Here is a 22,725-nt window from a genome sequence, read left to right as displayed (position 1 = left end):
CTCAGAATGAGTCATCAGTTTGATCAGAATCAAGCACCCCTTAAAGGGACGGGATGTTGTAGGAGGAAATTTTAGATGTTTGTGTGTTTTTTGTTTTGTTTTTTGGTGATAGTAAAAAAGATAACCCTTTCTGGCTGCACTACAGACACATTTTAGTCCTGTTTGAATGTACTTCCTTCAGTGACCTTGTGTTTTCTGTCACGTGTGTGAGTACTAAAAGAGGTTATATATGAGACTAGAGTCTGCACTCCCATTAAAGGTGAACGTCCCTTCATGGACAGCGACATGACATTTCCTACCGGGGAAAATATTGACGAAGTTCCTGGATGTTAATGCATTTTCAATGGAGATTCGTGACTGAACACACTCAGAAAAAACGCTTGCAAAATACGTGTTAAAATGCCATTCTGACCTGGATATCGAGCCAGTAAATTAATTAACGTTAAATTATGTCAGGAAAGTATCAAACTTGCTCTGACCCCCACACATTTCCAAATATTAGTGTTGAAAGTTATACAGAATCTGATCTTCTGTTTCAGCTGCTGAGCTGAGCTGCTGCTGTGTTCATCACAGCGGCGGCTCCCAAAACCATTACAATACATTATATATATATATATATATATATATATATATATATATATATATATATTATATATATATATATATAGATATATATATAATATATCGCTATTTTAAGGTGAAAATTTTTTAAAAATTGTCTGTCTTGTCGACCAATTTTAATCACTAACGACAACTATTTTAACTAGACATGACATTGGTCTAGCAGTAGAAAATATCAACTAGATATAAGTGAAGAGTTAATGGTCCGTGTCCACGGACGACACAGGTATGGCAGGAAACACACACCTGTTTATAGAACAAATGTCACGGACAGAGTGACAAGAATAACCAAAACCACTTACTTATGGAAGGAAATGTTGTCTCTCTTCTTCCTCCGTTTGTGGCTTTGCCAACATGCGAAGGTTTCCGCCATATTCCACCTGTTTCTTGACGAGACTAATTGAGCATCTATGGGCGCAAATCACTAACTTGCTCAGAATTAAAATGGCGACCACGCCTCAGTGCAACCACGGCCTCAAGTTCTCATATATAACTTCTTTGGGTTTAACTCATGCATCCATCGATTCTCTATACCTGCTTACTGCAATCAAGGGTTAGGGCCCCTTCACACATAGTGCAAAGTTTGGTCAAAGTGCGCACGAAGCAGGAATCGTATGCAAAACGTGGAATGGTAGCGCCTCTCACGCCTCGTACACCTGTTGCTACAACTATATGCGCACACCAGCAGCTGAAAGAGTGTGCGCTGTGCGAACCCATCGCACCCTCTTGCGGCAGGTGTCGGCCAAATTCCAGGTGACACGCACGAACATCTAACACCGCTCACATGGCACTTAGAAAATGTGTGGCCAGTTGCACTCTTGGCACAACAAGAGACTGCATATCATCACTGTCATGCTGCTGTGAAATTTGTCTAAGTTCCCCACGAGTGTGGAATTGCTGAGATGTGGTGTGCCACAGAGTGTCAACTCCCCCCACAACACGTGTGTGCGTGTGTCGTACCCCCCCCCCCGCTCCCCCCAACACGTGCATGCATGTGGTTTGTGCGCCCCCCCCGCAGGTGAGGCGCCTCTCATCTGATCACAGAGTGACACCTTGGTCTGTGCGCTGAACAGACGGGGTACGGCAGCTGTTGACATCACTGGTCTGGACATCAGAGCTGCAGAACATGCACCGTGTTTTGATGGACACACGCGTGTGTGCGCTTGCGGTCCTCACATTGAAAACATAAAACCTATATTGCTTCTGTGACGGGCTGGAGAGCGCGTACACTGACAGGCTGTTCTAGCTGGACTGGACCATCAGTTCATGTGGACATGCAGCAGGCAATCTGAACGTCACGTCTGTCTGACAGGACAGTAAGCGGGGTGCCGGAGGACCATATGACAGGCCAACAGTATGACAAATACGCCACTTTCAATCACATATCAATCCAATCAATTTTTTATATAGCGCCAAATCACAACAAACAGTTGCCCCAACATATCAGCAGAAATACACCGTAGCAGATGCCGCTTGATCTGTTATCACAACACTTTTCTTTTTTTTAGTAAATACGTTTGTCTGCTTGTTGATTTCAGCTATTTCACATTCTTGTTACAAGACAGACATTGTGGCGCAATAGTAGAGTGTCTGTCTGGTAATCAGAGTGCGTGGGTTCAAATCCTCTTTAAACCGGGTTTATTTAACCGCAGGGTTCTGTATTGCATCCCCCTTTATGTATTATTTATATCAACCCAGTGATATTCAGTAATTGTACAGCTGGTTTTATTTCTTTTTCCTCTGCATCAGCAGCACGATGTGGTGCAGCTCGTCCCATGGAACGCAATGCAATCTGTCGTGTGCACGAACCGTTGTGCCAGCGTCGTGCACGCCTGCCCGTTGGCGCAATGTTTCGTGGTGCGCTCATACAACTCTACAACCATGTGTCGCCCTGGAGTTGTATGCAAATTGACCAAATTCACACTATGTGTAAAGGGGCCCTTACAGAGGGCTGGAGCCTATCCGAGCAGTCACAGGGTGTGAGGCAGGGTACTGCCTGGACAGGACACCAGTCTGTCACAGGGCCACATACAGACACACATTCACACCCACACGCACACCTACGGACAATTTAGAGTTACCAGTCCACCTAACCTGCTTGTCTTTGGATGTGGGAGGAAGCCGGATCACCCGGAGAGAATCCATGCAAACACGGAGAGAAAATGCAAACTCCACACCAAAAGGCCCCATGCAGGAAGTGATCCCATGACCTTCTTGCTGTGAGGCAACATGTTCTAACCATTAAGCCACTGTGCTGCCCAGTTTAAATCATCTAGATCAAAAGTCCTATATACGGGTAGCCCCTGAGCTCTGTTGGGGCCTCAGTCCTTATCCTTGTATTCCATACCACAAAACGGAGAAGGATGCCCCCCTTCATGGGACATCAGTCCATCACATGCTACTTCCCCAGCCAAGACTAATACCTATTTACAGATCAGTGGATTGGGACATTGGAACCAAACCCAGGTCTACTTATTGGTAGCCCAGATCCTAGCCACTGAAAGTTGGTGAAGAGATCGGAATCACAGAGATGGACCTAATTATATTTAGCTGACACAGATAAAGGGATGACACCAGGATTTGTCCCCTTTCTTTATTATCACACGTTTTGCACTTTTTGCAGTGTTTTCATCCAGTACTCAGTGAATAATGTGTGGATCTCAATGAAACACCAGATCTAAGCTTTGGAAGTGGAAGACTTTGACAAACAAGTACTGTAACTTCAGCTCATCAACCGGCCGTCCAGCAGGTGGCAGTATTCAGCGGGTGTCGGACAGGTTTATAGTTTATTCCATTAGCAAAACAAACTTTTTAGATTGATCTGGTGCATTAAGTTAGTCTCATCAACTTGGCCTCATTATGTGTGGGGAGTTACAAGATGTTCTTTTTGTTGGACACTGGATTTTACAGGGTAGGTGCCTAGGTTTTTCCAAAGCTTATTAAAATCAGACATAATATTAATAATTTATGAAATGGATGAATTTGTGTTCTTACATGTCAGTCCCCCCCCCCTTATATTTTAAGTGCTACAAAGACATCTCTTGAACTGTTCGACGCTCTTTGGGGAAAGAACATGCTGTACTGAGCGCCTGCTTCTCTTTTGCTTTCCGATTCCTACATGTGATCTTTTCAAGCACAAATTGCAACCACAGTCTGTGACATCACTCGTGTCTGATGCTTCAGCAGACACATAAAGGTCGACTGTTTCTCACAGTCTTATCTGTCTGACGTTGGTGGTAAGAAGTGTCGACCTGAGGAGACTTTCATGACTAAGAAAGTGGGCCAGATGGACAGAGGAAGCTTGTAGCCACACTATAGCCCCCGTGGTTCCCAACTAGAGATCTGAGCTCACCTTTGAAGAGGGAGGTGGGGGACGGGGGTGCCAAAGACCACAGGGGATGCCCGAGGTTTTGTCTGTGCTGAAGTTAATATAGTAAATAGTCATAATAGTAAAATTACTGACTCAGACCTAATCAAAGCTCTATGAGGTCTGTCCGTAAAGTATCGTACCTTTTTATTTTTTTCAAAAACTATATGGATTTCATTCATATGTTTTTACGTCAGACATGCTTGAACCCTCGTGCTCATGCGTGAGTTTTTCCATGCCTGTCGGTGACGTCATTCGCCTGTGAGCACGCCTTGTGGAAGGAGTGGTCCCGCCCCCTCGTCGGATTTTCATTGTCTGGAAATGGCGGAATGAAAAGGATTTTTTTTCCATCAGAATTTTTTCAGAAGCTGTTAGAGACTGGCACCTGGAAACCATTCGAAAAATTTATCTGGCTTTCAGTGAAAATTTTACGGGCTTCACAGAGAATAAGGACTTTAACTACAGGTTTAAGGACCCCTTTAAAGGACGGTCGGTGCGCCGCGCTGCGACGATGCGGCACAAACCACTGGATCATTTCTAAGCTGATGGCTCTGTGGATACGAGAACGTTGTGTGCTCTTTCTCTGGTTATCACAAGAGCTGGACATCAGCCATTTTCCGGCAGATTTCACATTTAACAAGAGATTTTGTCATGGAAAGCCGCGCAGAGGCTTCGCGCGTCACGACCGATTCGCTGATGAAGAGAGACAAAGGAACACCTCCGTTTCGGCGTGTTAGAGGACAAGTTTGGACATGTCCAGCTCTCCACAAGTTCTTTTATACTCACTCGACTGGTAAGCACTGAAAGCCGAGATAGACATGTCCCAACTTGTCCTCTAACACGCCGAAACGGAGGTGTTCCTTTGTCTCGCTTCATCAGCGAATCGGTCGTGACGCGCGAAGCCTCTGCGCGGCTTTCCATGACAAAATCTCTTGTTAAATGTGAAATCTGCCGGAAAATGGCTGATGTCCAGCTCTTGTGAAAACCAGAGAAAGAGCACACGACGGTCTCGTATCCACAGAGCCATCAGCTTAGAAATGATCCAGTGGTTTGTGCCGCATCGTCGCAGCTCGCAGCGCGGCGCACCGACCGTCCTTTAAAGGGGTCCTTAAACCTGTAGTTAAAGTCCTTATTCTCTGTGAAGCCCGTAAAATTTTCACTGAAAGCCAGATAAATTTTTCGAATGGTTTCCAGGTGCCAGTCTCTAACAGCTTCTGAAAAAATTCTGATGGAAAAAAAGTCCTTTTCATTCCGCCATTTCCAGACAATGAAAATCCGACGAGGGCGGGACCACTCCTTCCACAAGGCGTGCTCACAGGCGAATGACGTCACCGACAGGCGTGGAAAAACTCACGCATGCGCACGAGGGTTCAAGCATGTCTGACGTAAAAACATATGAATGAAATCCATATAGTTTTTGAAAAAAATAAAAAGGTACAATACTTTACGGACAGACCTCGTGTGTATGTGTATGTATGTATGTGTATATATATATATATATATAAATATATTCCTTGTGTAACCAAAGCAAAAGGTGGGGGGGGGCTTATGTCAACACCTGCCCCCAAGCAAGTGAATCATTTTGTATGTATTTATTCCAGACATGTCAAAACCCACATGAACAAAACATTATAAATACACCCACATCTACATAACTTTAATACCAAAGAGATATTTAAATATAGCTATACATACATATATACCTACATATAAACATACTCCTGTACCTTCTCATATATGCACATACACATTTTTAAGCATATTTTTTTCCTTTTCTTTTCCATTTTTGCTTTTTGTGAAGACATTTACAAATTAAAAGGTAATCAATAGAAAATTAAATATTTTTCCATTCGATTCGATATTTGTCGACCGATCACCACCTGGTGGTGAGTTGGATCCGCTGGGAGGGGACGAAGCCGGTCAGACCTGGCAGGCCCAAACGTATCGTGAGGGTCTGCTGGGAACGACTGGCGGAACCCTCTGTCAGGGAGGTCTTCAACTCCCACCTCCGGGAGAGCTTCTCCCAGATCCCTGGGGAGGTTGGAGACATGGAGTCCGAGTGGACCATGTTCTCCACCTCCATTGTTGATGCGGCCGCTCGTAGCTGTGGTCGCAAGGTCTCTGGTGCCTGTCGTGATGGCAATCCCCGAACCCGGTGGTGGACACCAGAAGTAAGGGATGCCGTCAAGCTGAAGAAGGAGTCCTACTTATCTTTGTTGGTAGGTGGGACCCCAGAGGCAGCTGACAGGTACCGGCAGGCCAAGCGTGCCGCAGCCCGTGCGGTCGCAGAGGCAAAAACGTGGGTCTGGGAAGAGTTCGGGGAGGCTATGGAGGAGGACTATCAGTCGGTCTCGAAGAGATTCTGGCAAACCGTCCGACGCCTCAGGAGGTGGAAGCAGCTCTCCACCGGCACTGTTTACGGTGCGGGTGGGGAGCTGTTGACCCTGACTGGGGATGTTGTTGGGCGGTGGAAGGAGTACTTCGAGGATCTCCTCAATCCCATCGTCACGTCTTCCGAAGAGGAAGCAGAGACTGGGGACCCAGAGGCGGACTCATCCATTACCCAGGCAGAAGTCACCGAGGTGGTTAGAAAGCTCCTCGGTGGCAAGGCTCCTGGGGTGGATGAAATCCGTCCTGAGTACCTTAAGTCTCTGGATGTTGTGGGACTGTCTTGGCTGACACGCCTCTGCAACATTGCGTGGTGATCGGGGACAGTGCCTCTGGATTGGCAGACCGGGGTGGTGGTCCCTCTGTTTAAGAAGGGGGACCGGAGGGTGTGTTCCAACTATAGGGGGATCACACTTCTCAGCCTCCCCGGTAAGGTCTATTCCAGAGTACTGGAGAGGAGAATTCAACCAATGGTCGAACCTCGGATTCAGGAGGAGCAGTGTGGTTTTCGTCCTGGTCGCAGCACACTGGACCAGCTCTACATGATCCATCGGGTGCTCGAGGGTTCATGGGAGTTCGCCCAACCAGTCCACATGTGTTTTGTGGATCTGGAGAAGGCGTTCAACCTTGTCCCTCGGGGGCACCCTGTGGGGAGTGCTTCAGGAGTACGGGGTCTGGGGTCCTTTGCTAAGGGCTGTCCGGTCCCTGTACGACCGCAGCAGGAGCTTGGTTTGCATTGCCGGTAGTAAGTCAAACCTGTTTCCAGTGCATGTTGGCCTCCGCCAGGGCTTCCCTTTGTCACCGGTTCTGTTCATTATTTTTATGGACAGAATTTCTAGGCGCAGCCAGGGTGTAGAGGGGGTCTGGTTTGGGAACCACAGAATCTCGTCTCTGCTGTTTGCAGACGATGTGCTTCTGTTGGCTTCGTCAAATCAGGACCTTCAGCGTGCACTGGGGCGGTTTTGCAGCCGAGTGTGAAGTGCTGTGAATGTGAGCTGCTGCCCCCCCGCGACCCGACTCCGGATAAAGCGGAAGAAAATGGATGGATGGATATTTTTCCAATGTTTATACCCTGTCTATATAGCCATACTATGCACATACACTCAACAAAAATATAAACGCAACACTTTTGGTTTTGTTCCCATTTTGTATGACATGAACTCAAAGATCTAAAACTTTTTCAACATACACAATATCACCATTTCCCTCAAATATTGTTCACAAACCAGTCTAAATCTGTGATAGTGAGCACTTCTCCTTTGCTGAGATAATCCAACCCACTTCACAGGTGTGCCATATCAAGATGCTGATTAGACACCATGATTAGTGCACAGGTGTGCCTTAGACTGCCCACAATAAAAGGCCACTCTGAAAGGTGCAGTTTTATCACACAGCACAATGCCACAGATGTCGCAAGATTTGAGGGAGCGTGTAATTGGCATGCTGACAGCAGGAATGTCAACCAGAGCTGTTGCTCGTGTATTGAATGTTCATTTCTCTACCATAAGCCGTCTCCAAAGGCATTTCAGAGAAGTTGGCAGTACATCCAACCAGCCTCACAACCGCAGACCACGTGTAACCACACCAGCCCAGGACCTCCACATCCAGCATGTTCACCTCCAAGATCGTCTGAGACCAGCCACTCCGACAGCTGCTGAAACAATCAGTTTGCATAACCAAAGAATTTCTGCACAAAATGTCAGAAACCATCTCAGGGAAACTCATCTGCATGCTCGTCGTCCTCATCGGGGTCTCGACCTGACTCCAGTTCGTCGTCGTAACCGACTTGAGTGGGCAAATGCTCACATTCGCTGGCGTTTGGCACATTGGAGAGGTGTTCTCTTCACGGATGAATCCCGGTTCACACTGTTCAGGGCAGATGGCAGACAGCGTGTGTGGCGTTGTGTGGGTGAGCGGGTTTCTGATGTCAGTGTTGTGGATCGAGTGGCCCATGGTGACGGTGGGGTTATGGTATGGGCAGACGTCTGTTATGGACGAAGAACACAGGTGCATTTTATTGATCAATCAACTCAATCAACTTTTTTTTTATATAGCGCCAAATCACAACAAACAGTTGCCCCAAGGCGCTTTATATTGTAAGGCAAGGCCATACAATAATTATGAAAAACCCCAACGGTCAAAACGACCCCCTGTGAGCAAGCACTTGGCAACAGTGGGAAGGAAAAACTCCCTCTTAACAGGAAGAAACCTCCAGCAGAACCAGGCTCAGGGAGGGGCAGTCTTCTGCTGAGACTGGTCGGGGCTGAGGGAAAGAACCAGGAAAAAAGACATGCTGTGGAGGGGGGCAGAGATCGATCACTAATGATTAAATGCGGAGTGATGCATACAGGGCAAAAAGAGAAAGAAACAGTGCATCATGGGAACCCCCCCACAGTCTACGTCTAAAGCAGCATAACCAAGGGATAGTCCAGGGTCACCCGATCCAGCCCTAACTATAATAGCCTTAGCGAAAAGGAAAGTTTTAAGCCTAATCTTAAAAGTAGAGAGGGTATCTGTCTCCCTGATCTGAATTGGGAGCTGGTTCCACAGGAGAGGAGCCTGAAAGCTGAAGGCTCTGCCTCCCATTCTACTCTTACAAACCCTAGGAACTACAAGTAAGCCTGCAGTCTGAGAGCGAAGCGCTCTATTAGGGTGATATGGTACTACGAGGTCCCTAAGATAAGATGGGACCTGATTATTCAAAACCTTATAAGTAAGAAGAAGAATTTTAAATTCTATTCTAGAATTAACAGGAAGCCAATGAAGAGAGGCCAACACGGGTGAGATATGCTCTCTCCTGCTAGTCCCCGTCAGTACTCTAGCTGCAGCATTTTGAATTAACTGAAGGCTTTTTAGGGAACTTTTAGGACAACCTGATAATAAAGAATTACAATAGTCCAGCCTAGAGGAAATAAATGCATGAATTAGTTTTTCAGCATCACTCTGAGACAAGACCTTTCTGATTTTAGAGATATTGCGTAAATGCAAAAAGGCAGTCCTACATATTTGTTTAATATGCGCTTTGAATGACATATCCTGATCAAAAATGACTCCAAGATTTCTCACAGTATTACTAGAGGTCAGGGAAATGCCATCCAGAGTAAAGATCTGGTTAGACACCATGCTTCTAAGATTTGTGGGGCCAAGTACAATAACTTCAGTTTTATCTGAGTTTAAAAGCAGGAAATTAGAGGTCATCCATGTCTTTATGTCTGTAAGACAATCCTGCAGTTTAGCTAATTGGTGTGTGTCCTCTGGCTTCATGGATAGATAAAGCTGGGTATCATCTGCATAACAATGAAAATTTAAGCAATACCGTCTAATAATACTGCCTAAGGGAAGCATGTATAAAGTGAATAAAATTGGTCCTAGCACAGAACCTTGTGGAACTCCATAATTAACTTTAGTCTGTGAAGAAGATTCCCCATTTACATGAACAAACTGTAATCTATTAGACAAATATGATTCAAACCACCGCAGCGCAGTGCCTTTAATACCTATGACATGCTCTAATCTCTGTAATAAAATTTTATGGTCAACAGTATCAAAAGCAGCACTGAGGTCCAACAGAACAAGCACAGAGATAAGTCCACTGTCCGAAGCCATAAGAAGATCATTTGTAACCTTCACTAATGCTGTTTCTGTACTATGATGAATTCTAAAACCTGACTGAACCTCTTCAAATAGACCATTCCTCTGCAGGTGATCAGTTAGCTGTTTTACAACTACCCTCTCAAGAATCTTTGAGAGAAAAGGAAGGTTGGAGATTGGCCTATAATTAGCTAAAATAGCTGGGTCAAGTGATGGCTTTTAAGTAATGGTTTAATTACTGCCACCTTAAAAGCCTGTGGTACATAGCCAACTAACAAAGATAAGTTGATCATATTTAAGATTGAAGCATTAAATAATGGTAGGACTTCCTTAAGCAGCCTGGCAGGAATGGGGTCTAATAAACATGTTGATGGTTTGGATGAAGTAACTAATGAAAATAACTCAGACAGAACAATCGGAGAGAAAGAGTCTAACCAAATACCGGCATCACTGAAAGCAGCCAAAGATAACGATACATCTTTGGGATGGTTATGAGTAATTTTTTCTCTAATAGTCAAAATTTTGTTAGCAAAGAAAGTCATGAAGTCATTACTAGTTAAAGTTAATGGAATACTCAGCTCAATAGAGCTCTGACTCTTTGTCAGCCTGGCTACAGTGCTGAAAAGAAACCTGAGGTTGTTCTTATTTTCTTCAATTAGTGATGAGTAGAAAGATGTCCTAGCTTTACGGAGGGCTTTTTTATAGAGCAACAAACTCTTTTTCCAGGCTAAGTGAAGATCTTCTAAATTAGTGAGACGCCATTTCCTCTCCAACTTACGGGTTATCTGCTTTAAGCTACGAGTTTGTGAGTTATACCACGGAGTCAGACACTTCTGATTTAAAGCTCTCTTTTTCAGAGGAGCTACAGCATCCAAAGTTGTCTTCAATGAGGATGTAAAACTATTGACGAGATACTCTAACTCTCTTACAGAGTTTAGGTAGCTACTCTGCTCTGTGTTGGTATATGACAATAGAGAACATAAAGAAGGAATCATATCCTTAAACCTAGTTACAGCACTTTCTGAAAGACTTCTAGTGTAATGAAACTTATTCCCCACTGCAGGGTAGTCCATCAGGGTAAATGTAAATGTTATTAAAAAATGATCAGACAGAAGGGAGTTTTCAGGGAATACTGTTAAGTCTTCTATTTCCATACCATAAGTCAAAACAAGATCTAAGATATGATTAAAGTGGTGGGTGGACTCATTTACTTTTTGAGCAAAGCCAATAGAGTCTAATAATAGATTAAATGCAGTGTTGAGGCTGTCATTCTCAGCATCTGTGTGGATGTTAAAATCGCCCACTATAAGTATCTTATCTGAGCTAAGCACTAAGTCAGACAGAAGGTCTGAAAATTCACAGAGAAACTCACAGTAACGACCAGGTGGACGATAGATAACAAATAAAACTGGTTTTTGGGACTTCCAATTTGGATGGAAAAGACTAAGAGACAAGCTTTCAAATGAATTAAAGCTCTGTCTAGGTTTTTGATTAATTAATAAGCTGGAATGGAAGATTGCTGCTAATCCTCCGCCCCGGCCCGTACTACGAGCATTCTGACAGTTAGTGTGACTCAGGGGTGTTGACTCATTTAAACTAACATATTCATCCTGCTGTAACCAGGTTTCTGTTAGGCAGAATAAATCAATACGTTGATCAATTATTATATCATTTACCAACAGGGACTTAGAAGAGAGAGACCTAATGTTTAATAGACCACATTTAACTGTTTTAGTCTGTGGTGCAGTTGAAGGTGCTATATTATTTTTTCTTTTTGAATTTTTTTGCTTAAATAGATTTTTGCTGGTTATTGGTGGTCTGGAAGCAGGCACCGTCTCTACGGGGATGGGGTAATGAGGGGATGGCAGGGGGAGAGAAGCTGCAGAAAGGTGTATAAGACCACAGCTCTGCCTCCTGGTCCCAACGCTAGACAGTCACAGTTTGGAGGATCCAAGAAAATTGGCCAGATTTCTAGAAATGAGAGCTGCTCCATCTAAAGTGGGATGGATGCCGTCTCTCCTAACAAGACCAGGTTTTCCCCAGAAGCTTTGCCAATTATCAATGAAGCCCACCTCATTTTTTGGACACCACTCAGACAGCCAGCAATTCAAGGAGAACATGCGGCTAAACATGTCACTCCCGGTCTGATTGGGGAGGGGCCCAGAGAAAACAACAGAGTCCGACATTGTTTTTGCAAAGTTACACACCGATTTAATGTTAATTTAGTGACCTCCGATTGGCGTAACCGAGTGTCATTACTGCCGACGTGAATTACAATCTTACCAAATTTACGCTTAGCCTTAGCCAGCAATTTCAAATTTCCTTCAGTGTCACCTGCTCTGGCCCCCGGAAGACAATTGACTATGGTTGCTGGTGTCGCTAACTTCACATTTCTCAAAACAGAGTCGCCAATAACCAGAGTTTGATCCTCGGCGAGTGTGTCGTCGAGTGGGGAAAAACGGTTAGAGATGTGCACGGGTTGACGGTGTACACGGGGCTTCTGTTTAGGGCTACGCTTCCTCCTCACAGTCACCCAGTCGGCCTGCTTTCCCGACTGCACGGGATCTGCCAGGAGGGAACTAACGGTGGCTAAGCCACCTTGGTCTGCACCGACTACAGGGGCCTGGCTAGCTGTAGAATTTTCCACGGTGCGGAGCCGAGTCTCCAATTCGCCCAGCCTGGCCTCCAAAGCTACGAATAAGCTGCACTTATTACAAGTACCGTTACTGCTAAAGGAAGCCGAGGAACAACTAAACATTTCACAACCAGAGCAGAAAAGTGCGGGAGAGACAGGAGAAGCCGCCATGCTAAATCGGCTAAAAGCTAGTAGCTACGCAACCTAGTGGATTCCTAAAAACACGCAAAGTGAATAATGTGTAAATAATTTAGAGGTGATTCAGCAGAAGGAGTGCTTTAGTTAAGGCACCAGACAGGCCATGAAGCAGCACAAGTAACGCACGGCAACAGTGAACGCACGACAACGGTGCAAAAATAAAATAAAAATCCACTAGACAGGCTGTGGAGCAGCACAGGTAACGCACGACAATGGCGGCAAAAAATAAAATAAAAATCCACTAGACAGGCTGCGGAGCAGCACAGGCAACGCACGACAACGGTGGCAAAAAACAAAATAAAAATCCACTAGACAGGCTGTGGAGCAGCACAGGTAACGCACGACAACGGTGGTAAAAAATAAAATAAAAATCCACTAGACAGGCTGTGGAGCAGCACAGGTAACGCACGACAACAGTGGTAAAAAATAAAATAAAAATCCACTAGACAGGCTGTGGAGCAGCACAGGTAACGCACGACAACAGTGGTAAAAAATAAAATAAAAATCCACTAGACAGGCTGTAACGCACGACAACAGTGGTAAAAAATAAAATAAAAATCCACTAGACAGGCTGCGGAGCAGCACAGGTAACGCACGACAACGGTGGTAAAAAAAAAATAAATAAATAAAAAAAATAAAATAAAAATCCACTAGACAGGCCGTGGAACAGCACAGGTAACGCACGACAACAGTGGTAAAAAATAAAATAAAAATCCAGTAGACAGGCCGCGGAGCAGCACAGGTAACGCACGACAACAGTGGTAAAAAATAAAATAAAAATCCACTAGACAGGCTGCGGAGCAGCACAGGTAACGCACGACAACAGTGGTAAAAAATAAAATAAAAATCCACTGGACAGGCTGCGGAGCAGCACAGGTAACGCACGACAACAGTGGTAAAAAATAAAATAAAAATCCACTGGACAGGCTGTGGAGCAGCACAGGTAACGCACGACAACAGTGGTAAAAAATAAAATAAAAATCCACTGGACAGGCTGCGGAGCAGCACAGGTAACGCACGACAACAGTGGTAAAAAATAAAATAAAAATCCACTGGACAGGCTGCGGAGCAGCACAGGTAACGCACGACAACAGTGGTAAAAAATAAAATAAAAATCCACTGGACAGGCTGCGGAGCAGCACAGGTAACGCACGACAACAGTGGTAAAAAATAAAATAAAAATCCACTGGGCAGGCTGTGGAGCAGCACAGGTAACACACGACAACAGTGCTAAAAAATAAAATAAAAATCCACTGGGCAGGCTGTGGAGCAGCACAGGTAACGCACGACAACAGTGCTAAAAAATAAAATAAAAATCCACTGGGCAGGCTGTGGAGCAGCACAGGTAACGCACGACAACAGTGCTAAAATAAAATAAAAATCCACTGGACAGGCTGTGGAGCAGCACAGGTAACGCACGACAACAGCGCTAAAATAAAATAAAAATCCACTAGACAGGCTGTGGAGCAGCACGACAACAGTGCTAAAAAATAAAATAAAAATAAAAACGAAAGCGTTAGCAAGCTAGTTAGCTTGCCAACGCTGATGAAAGTTAGCTGATAAAAGTGCTCCGTCGCGATGTTTCGACCGTTAGAGGTCTTCTTTAGGCGTTGGAGCACGGTGAAAAAAGTAAAAAAAAAAAAAAAAAAAGTAAAAAAGTCTTGAAAAAGACTGTTAATTCAAAGAACTCAAACAGCTCAGTTCAAACAGCTAACAGAACAGGAAGTCACAGGAAGTCAGGAATATCTCTCTACTCTGATTGATGGCATTTTGAATGCAGAGAGATACCGTGACGAGATCCTGAGGCCCATTGTTGTGCCATACATCCAAGAACATCACCTCATGTTGCAGCAGGATAATGCACGGCCCCATGTTGCAAGGATCTGTACACAATTCTTGGAAGTTTAAAATGTCCCAGTTCTTGCATGGCCGGCATACTCACCGGACATGTCACCCATTGAGCATGTTTGGGATGCTCTGGACCGGCATATACGACAGCATGTACCAGTTCCTGCCAATATCCAGCAACTTCGCACAGCCATTGAAGAGTGGACCAACATTCCACAGGCCACAATTGACAACCTGATCAACTCTATGCGAAGGAGATGTGTTGCACTGCATGAAGCAAATGGTGGTCACACCAGATACTGACTGGTATCCCCCCCCAATAAAACAAAACTGCACCTTTCAGAGTGGCCTTTTATTGTGGGCAGTCTAAGGCACACCTGTGCACTAATCATGGTGTCTAATCAGCATCTTGATATGGCACACCTGTGAGGTGGGATGGATTATCTCAGCAAAGGAGAAGTGCTCACTATCACAGATTTAGACTGGTTTGTGAACAATATTTGAGGGAAATGGTGATATTGTGTATGTGGAAAAAGTTTTAGATCTTTGAGTTCATCTCATACAAAATGGGAGCAAAACCAAAAGTGTTGCGTTTATATTTTTGTTGAGTGTATTATATATATATATATATATATATATATACACACACTACACTTTATTTGTTATGTGTGTGTATGTGGTGTGGGCACTGTCACCTATGATTTGGAGAATCTTGGAATGTTCTCGTGTTCTACTTTTGTCAGTGTCTGCCTTCCTTCGACAGATGTGGCCGATGTTTGGCTCTCGAGCAGAATCGAACTGTACCCATCAAACTTGAAGTGGATCTCTGAGTGTCCTGCCAGCACCCTAAATGTCTCTGCTGCCCTCTGCTGGAGACAAAACGAACAACTCTGCATAAATATAAACTCCACGCTGCAACAGACAGAAAACAAACATGTCACAGTACGTATGGCAGCAACCATGATGGAATCTTTGTTGGTAATGGTTAGATTTATAAGTAAAATGAAAAAAGAAAAGCTTTTGCAAATAATGTGTCTATCTCCTCCACAGATGTATAACACATCTGCTGTGGACAAACACCCTCAGATGTGTGTGCAGGTGAGAAATGGCCACAGTAAAGTCAGTAAGGGCATCCTTTAGCTTGTTGCCCTGTTTCAGTTGCAGATGTGTGTGTTTCATATTTGCAGTTTTCTCTACAAGGCAGTCATCACATCACCTGTCCTTTCCACTCTGGTGAGTACTACAGGAACATATTTAAATCTGTGTTTATTATAAACTGGGAATAATAAAACAGTAGAGTGAAATTTCATTTGTACTTCAGCATTATGGAATCAAACCACCAACCTGTCAGTTAAGTCATGTTCAAAATTAACAAACCTTGTTTGCTGAGCCCTTGGACATGTTTTTTAAGACCTTCATGATGCGACAGTGGCCGACACGACACAACCAGTTGTCATCTGGATTTAAGTTTGTCGTCAGATTATTTCTAAGGTGGAAGTTTCTGTTGGTTTTTATGGAACATTTTGTTAGCAACTGAAATGTTACCATGGTAATGGACAAAAACATCAACCAGATCTCAGATCTCCAAATCATGTGAAGCTGTAGAGCAGATCTTGGAGAATTAGGAGATCTTAGAACTTGGAGATTTGAACACACCTGTTCTGGCTTCCCTTCACTGGCTCCCTGCGACTGTAAGAGCAGATTTCACGGTTTTTCCGTTGACATATAAAGCTCTAAACCAAAGGTGGGCATGGGATCACAGGTGATCAGTTGAGAGGAGAAGCCCACCTGTAAAACCCCCTGTTGAGGCAATCACTTGCATTGAAAACCGGCCCCATCTTTACCCGTTTTTGCCACACTTGCCCACCGTTGCAGGAAATGGTCTTGCACTTGCCTATGTTGCTGAACCTGTTAAACCTTATGTGCCTTCTTATGCTCTGCAGTCTGACAATGTGAGCTTCCTCTGTGTCCCCAGAGGTCAGCAGGCTTCAGAACCTTTTGTAGTTTGTAGAACAGTTTACCTGTTACTATTAGAAAATCCACCTCGACTGAATCTTTTAAGGCTAATCTGAAAATGTATTTATTTTCTGCTGTTTATCATTAGTTTTATAGTTTTATCTGATTTTAATTATGTTGGCTGTGCAAATGTTTTATTTGCACTTTAGTTGTAACTTTAACTGTTCTTATGGATACAGATTTTTTTTTTTCTTGTTGTGGCTTCATGTTATATTACACACAGTGAATTATCCAAATTTATGAAAATTTTAATTGGAAATTGCTGGGAAGGGTTTTTTTTTTCCCCAAGTAACTTTCCACCTTTTTATCAGTGCAACACTGTACATTATTTTTTTGCCATTTCCAGATATGTCTTCATGGGCTGTGCACATTGAAAAAGGCAGGCAGGGTGTGTCTGTGTGTCTTAGCTCTTCTGTGACGGCAAACTTCTCAGCTCAGCTGTGTTTCCTGACTGAAAGAGAGTGCACACCCAAAGGACCCGTCCACTCAGTAAAAGTGGTAAGACAGAGACACAGCAGGCAACTTGTTCAGCTGTTCTGCTACTGCAGTCTGCAACACATCAGTGTCCATTTTACAGGAAGCAAACACAGCTGAGACTTGGATAAATGTCCCTATTCGTTTTCCTGATCAAAAACCGTGTGTGCAGGTAAAACACACACTTCATCTTTCTGTGCTCCTTTTTTTTTCTTTTCTCCTGCTTCTTCTGTCTTGAAAGCTGCTTTTTTTGTTGTTGTTGTTGCAGGTGTGGCAATCAGATCCGGCTCTTCAAGGACATAGAATCCTGTGTCCAGACTGTGAGTTTAGTCAAGATAGACATGCATGCTAAATGCATCAGTACATGTCAAGTAAATAGTCATATAATTCTTATTTGCTCCCACAGACACACACCAAAGATGTGGGATGTACATAGTGGCGGCGTTGTTGTTTGCGATTATTGTTGCATTGCTGGGAATCTCCATACATGGGATTACAAGTATACAAAGTGCAGGTTGGTGTAGATCCTTTCTGGAAAAGTAGTTCAAGCACCTGTGTACACATCTCGTCTGGTTAGTTGTTTAAACCATAAAGTGTCAGCAAATTGTGAAAAATGTTGATCAGTTTTTCTTGAAGCCCAAGATGATGAAAGAAACCAGAAAAATATTCACATTTTAGAAGCTGAAATACAACCCCCCCAAAATGACTCAAAACCAGTAATCAATTATGAAAATAGTTGTTGATTAATTTAAGTTGATTAATCCTTATGAGTAATAATTTATTCTCTTGTTTTCCCACATCTCCAGGTTGGATTTATATACAGAAGCCAGTTTTGCTTGTGTGTTCATCAGAGCGGTCAACCCACGTGTCTGCCGTGTGTGCTTTGGCCTCCATCCTGCAGGGGGAGCTACGTGCCAGAGTCAGCTTGTCTCTATGGGCTCAAAACTCACAGAAGAGTGGGATGACTGGGAGTGGGAGTGGCTTGGCAGATGTGGGCCCTCTTCCCTGGCTGTATGGGCAGTGGGAAGCTGTGTGCGAGGCTCAAGGAAAGATGCTGCTCATCTGGAGCCCCGAAGCCAGAAGGTCATATGTTAAATGGAGGGAGGATGTTAAATGGAGGGAGGAAAGGGCCAAAACGGGCAAGACCGAGCGAAAGAAGGAAACTGACAACAGGAAGAAAGTGAGACTGGAGGAGGTCTGGAAAGCAAGTGGAGAAAGACTGGAGAAGTGCAAAAAAGAGGGAGCTGCTGGGAAACACAATGCTGCACATATGTGTGATGGCAAGGAGTTCGACCCCAGAAACGCACACTCATCAGTGATAGCGCCGGTCTTTACAGCTGCTCTGGCCTGCCTAGAGGGGGTGCTACAGGGGTGCAAAGGACAAAGAGTCGCCTTCGTGTACTTTGAAGGCCTAGGCCACAGTAAGGACATTCCGAAGGCCTTCAGAGGGGTCCCGCGGTACTGTTTGCCACAAGACCTCAAGGGCTTGATACAGGAGCTGGCAGAGCCGAGGCAACAGACACAAACTGGTAAACCGGGTCAGCACTGCTGGCCCAGACTTTTCTCTAAAATATTCTCAATATGGCTGGCAAGACGGCTAGCACACAAACTACAAACAATGCTGCCTGAGGCGTCGGGAAAGAAAACGCCAAAGAGGAATTTTACATCATCACAGGAAATGATGTCAGAGAGGACAGGCAGCAGGCTCAAGTTGCCATCGGCGGCCAAAGCATCAACTGTACGAGAACAGGAGCCACTGTGCAGGTCACCGTACAGAGAAGGAGAGCTTTAATCTCAGGTTTCACCTCTTTGACACAAAGGCTTTTTTAAAATCCTAGAAACTTGAAACGGGAGATACGAGAGTCGGTGTTCCATTAAGAGCACTTCGCAACCAGTCACCCTGGAAGAATGAGCCACCAAAACACACAGCGTTAACTGTCAGTTTTGTATTTTCATGCTCCTGACTGCAGTATCTGACATACAAAGAGAGATAGTTGTGACTGAAGGTATACTGAACACCTGCTTTATCTCTGCAAATATGCTAAGCACTATGAAAATCTAGTTGCAAATTACACCAGTTGTCAACACGAGTGCTGTTAATGTGTGAAAGCGTTGTGGCAGCACAGCTGGCAAATGGGCCGCTGTCTAACAGGAGCACGCCACTTTGCATATTCCTTTAGCTGCACAGGACTTAGACACCCCCTCCTCCCACCCCCAAAAATGTGACTGAACTTGTGAGTGAATGAGTTTATCAGGATTGATGAATTGATTGATTGTGCGTTTGAACTTCACATTTTGCATGAAGGTGAATATTTGTATAAAGATGAACTGATTACAGTTTGGTGCATCTTGCCATACTGGATTATGAAATATTCAGAGGTTTTGGTGTGTATTCTTTAAAATACACTGATTCTGTCCCCTCCAGGTTGTTAACATGACAGTTTAAGAATGTTATCATCTAGGAACTCGCCAAATGAAAAGGGTGTATAATGTGGATAAATCTATGACATTGTTTAACATTGCTGCACCAGTTCATTCTATCGAGGTAATGCATTATGTTAATAAAATCACCAGCGTTTATTTGTTGGTCTGTCTGCCTTTTAGCAAGATTACATCAAAACTACTGCACTGATTTTGACAAAACTTTCACCACGGATAGATATTAGACCGTGGAAGACTCAACTGAATTTTGGAGGTGATCCGGATCTGGATGCGGATATTTTTTAACTTTGTACCAATGACAGAATTGACGTTAATGGAGTTATTCTATCGGTATTAATGTTATTTATAAATCAAAACCATAAGTCAGTATGACTTTATTTTTCAAGACCTCCGCGATCGGAGCATTGAGATTGATAGAGAGTTGGCTTTATGGCTGCTCTGAGTGCCTCTGTGCTGGGAGCTCTGTAGTAAACAAGAGCTTCCAGCAGGGGCAGAATGTTCAAAGAAAAAAGTGTGGTCTCATTGTTTGGGTCTGTTGTGTTACTTTTAATATTAGTAGAAGCTATTGTGGCATTAAAACTTAAATTGGTTTTATTAGTAGTTGTAAATGTACCAGAGACAATATTGGAAATTATCTGTTATCAGTTATCTGTAACTTCCGATACATTTTTGGTGGTTTATTGTTTTATCTTTATCGACTTTTCACTTATCTGATTCTGTTATCGAAGTTGATTTTTTTTAGTTATCTGTGCCCACCACTGATTTTCGCCACAGATAGATATTAGGCCATTGAAGACTCCGCTGAATTTTGGAGGTGACCCGGATCCGGATTGGCTGATGTCAGAAATCTCTGATTGCACTTGTTTTTCTTATGTAATATCATAGACCTTTCTGCCACCTGCTGGATGGTTGGCGAATGCCGGATGGATGATGGAAATTAGGAGCAGGTGTGGTTGAAGTTGCATGACCTTATTTGTCAATTTGTTTAATTTACAAATCAGGTTTAGAGGCCACCAAGGACCTAATACAACCATTGACGTGTATTTATTTGTCTGTTAGCAGGATCACGTCAAAACTACTGCAGAATTGTAACAAAATGTTTACTTCAGATGATATTAGGCCATGGAAGACTTCATTAAATTTTGGAGGTGAGCCGGATTCTGGATCAAGATTTATATAGGCTTTAAAGGATTATGTCAAAACTACTAAACAGATTTTCACCACACATTTGTGTTAGGCCTTGGATAAGTTTAAAAAAAAAAAAGTCTGGGTCACAATGTGAATTGCATATCTTTTATGTTGAGTACTCGTCAACCCTTGGCGGATGTCAGAAATCTCACATTGCTTTGGTTGTGTATATGATACTGGTTACAACTGACTACAGTGTTGATCTTCAGGTGTGGGTGATTCTTAGACTACGGGCACTTTTATGTCCCTTGATCATATTTTATGAAAAAAAAGAAAAAAGGGGAAATTTCACACACTTATAGTTATCTTGACAATGAAAGTGTTTTAAGAAATTTGTCCTAGTAGTCAATGATGACTTTTTCACCTTTTTTCAGCATCATTATATGCAAATATTGCCGTTTTGTGCTTGTCCCACACCCAGACTTATGATCTTCAATGATGAAAATGAATAGTAAAAAAAAGTTTTTTCTAATGTTTTAAAATATCAGTAAAATAATCAAAACATAATTGGGGTATTCAATGTCATACAACTGTTGTGATTTTTTTTTTAAACGAAATGTAGTTGTCCCACACTATTGCCGTAATTTCCACCACAACAATAATGTCCCTTTAAAAAGTTTGTATGAAAGATTGTGTGGGTAGTTTCTATGGAGATAAACGGTGACATCAGAGCACATGTATATACCGCCAAATCACAACAAACAGTTGCCCCAAGGCGCTTTATATTGTAAGGCAATGGTGTGGTGGAAATTACATTTACAAGGCCAGTAGTTAAAGAATCACCCGTGTATGGTTTCATGCTCCCACATGGTGGGGGAGGTATAAACTCTTATTGACAGTGTTGTTATATTGTTAGGAAAGGAAATTAGGACAAATTGTCATGACATGTTCAAAATATGGAAAGAACAAATCTCTGATCTAGATTTATTCAAAAGCATGCAATGATACCTCTTATCACAATGCGTTGCCATGAGTGATGTTTTGGTTTTCATATTTGCATTTCTTCTTTTTATTCTTACACTTTGGCAAAACTCTTTGACATGTACCTTTTTTAATGAGCAGTGTTTGAGTTCATCCTCCTGTTCAAGTGGTAACAGTATCACCTCGTAAATCTCTATCCCCTTTGAATATGATCTGATTAAATTTGATGCATCAACACAAAACATTTTTCTTGTCATTATAACAGTAATACCATATACCACCCAGCTGCCTGGAATAATCCTATTGTTACATGCATGCTGAAAATTGTAATCAGGTATAATTGAAGTTACATATTACTTGAAATGAGCTTGTGTTTCTTTCATGTCCAGAGTCTGAGTCTGGTGGCCACCAAGGCTGACGCTGCTTGTATCTACAACCCCTGGCAAAAATTATGGAATCACCGGCCTCGGGGGATGTTCATTCAGTTGTATAATTTTGTAGAAAACAAGCAGATGACAGACATGGCACAAAACTAAAGTCATTTCAAATGGCAACTTTCTGGCTTTAGGAAACACTATAAGAAATCAGGAAAAATAATTGTGGCAGTCAGTAACGGTTACTTTTTTAGACCAAACAGAGGGGAAAAAAAAAAATGGAATCACGCAATTCTGAGGAAAAAATTATGGAATCATGAAAAACAACGCTCCAACACATCACTAGTATTTTGTTGCACCACCTCTGGCTTTTATAACAGCTTGCAGTCTCTGAGATATGGACTTAATGAGTGACAAACAGTACTCTTCATCAATCTGGTTCCAACTTTGTCTGATTGCTGTTGCCAGATCAGCTTTGCAGGTTGGAGCCTTGTCATGGACCATTTTCTTCAACTTCCACCAAAGATTTTCAATTGGATTAATATCCGGACTATTTGCAGGCCATGACATTAACCCTATGTGTCTTTTTGCAAGGAATGTTTTCACAGTTTTTGCGCTATGGCAAGATGCATTATCATCTTGAAAAATGATTTCATCATCCC

The 22,725-nt window shown here is 43.2% G+C and overlaps 1 protein-coding gene across 1 annotated transcript in view; it reads left to right on the top strand.

Annotated features, from left to right (window-relative positions):
- Positions 1–19,344, top strand: part of LOC117511488 (interleukin-17 receptor E) — a 59,680-nt gene extending 40,336 nt beyond the window's left edge. The window contains exons 7-14 of the mRNA XM_034171507.1: positions 15,412–15,590; positions 15,699–15,746; positions 15,836–15,881; positions 17,011–17,162; positions 17,242–17,310; positions 17,407–17,458; positions 17,545–17,652; positions 17,945–19,344. Coding sequence (XP_034027398.1) covers positions 15,412–15,590; positions 15,699–15,746; positions 15,836–15,881; positions 17,011–17,162; positions 17,242–17,310; positions 17,407–17,458; positions 17,545–17,652; positions 17,945–18,930 — 1,640 coding nt within the window. The 3' untranslated portion in view covers positions 18,931–19,344. The remainder of the gene's footprint in view (positions 1–15,411; positions 15,591–15,698; positions 15,747–15,835; positions 15,882–17,010; positions 17,163–17,241; positions 17,311–17,406; positions 17,459–17,544; positions 17,653–17,944) is intronic.
- The last annotated feature ends 3,381 nt before the right edge of the window (positions 19,345–22,725 follow it).

The sequence above is a fragment of the Thalassophryne amazonica genome, chromosome 6 (genome assembly GCF_902500255.1).
Source record: "Thalassophryne amazonica chromosome 6, fThaAma1.1, whole genome shotgun sequence".
Lineage (NCBI taxonomy): Eukaryota > Metazoa > Chordata > Actinopteri > Batrachoidiformes > Batrachoididae > Thalassophryne > Thalassophryne amazonica.
This window is presented reverse-complemented; position numbering and strand designations above follow the sequence as displayed.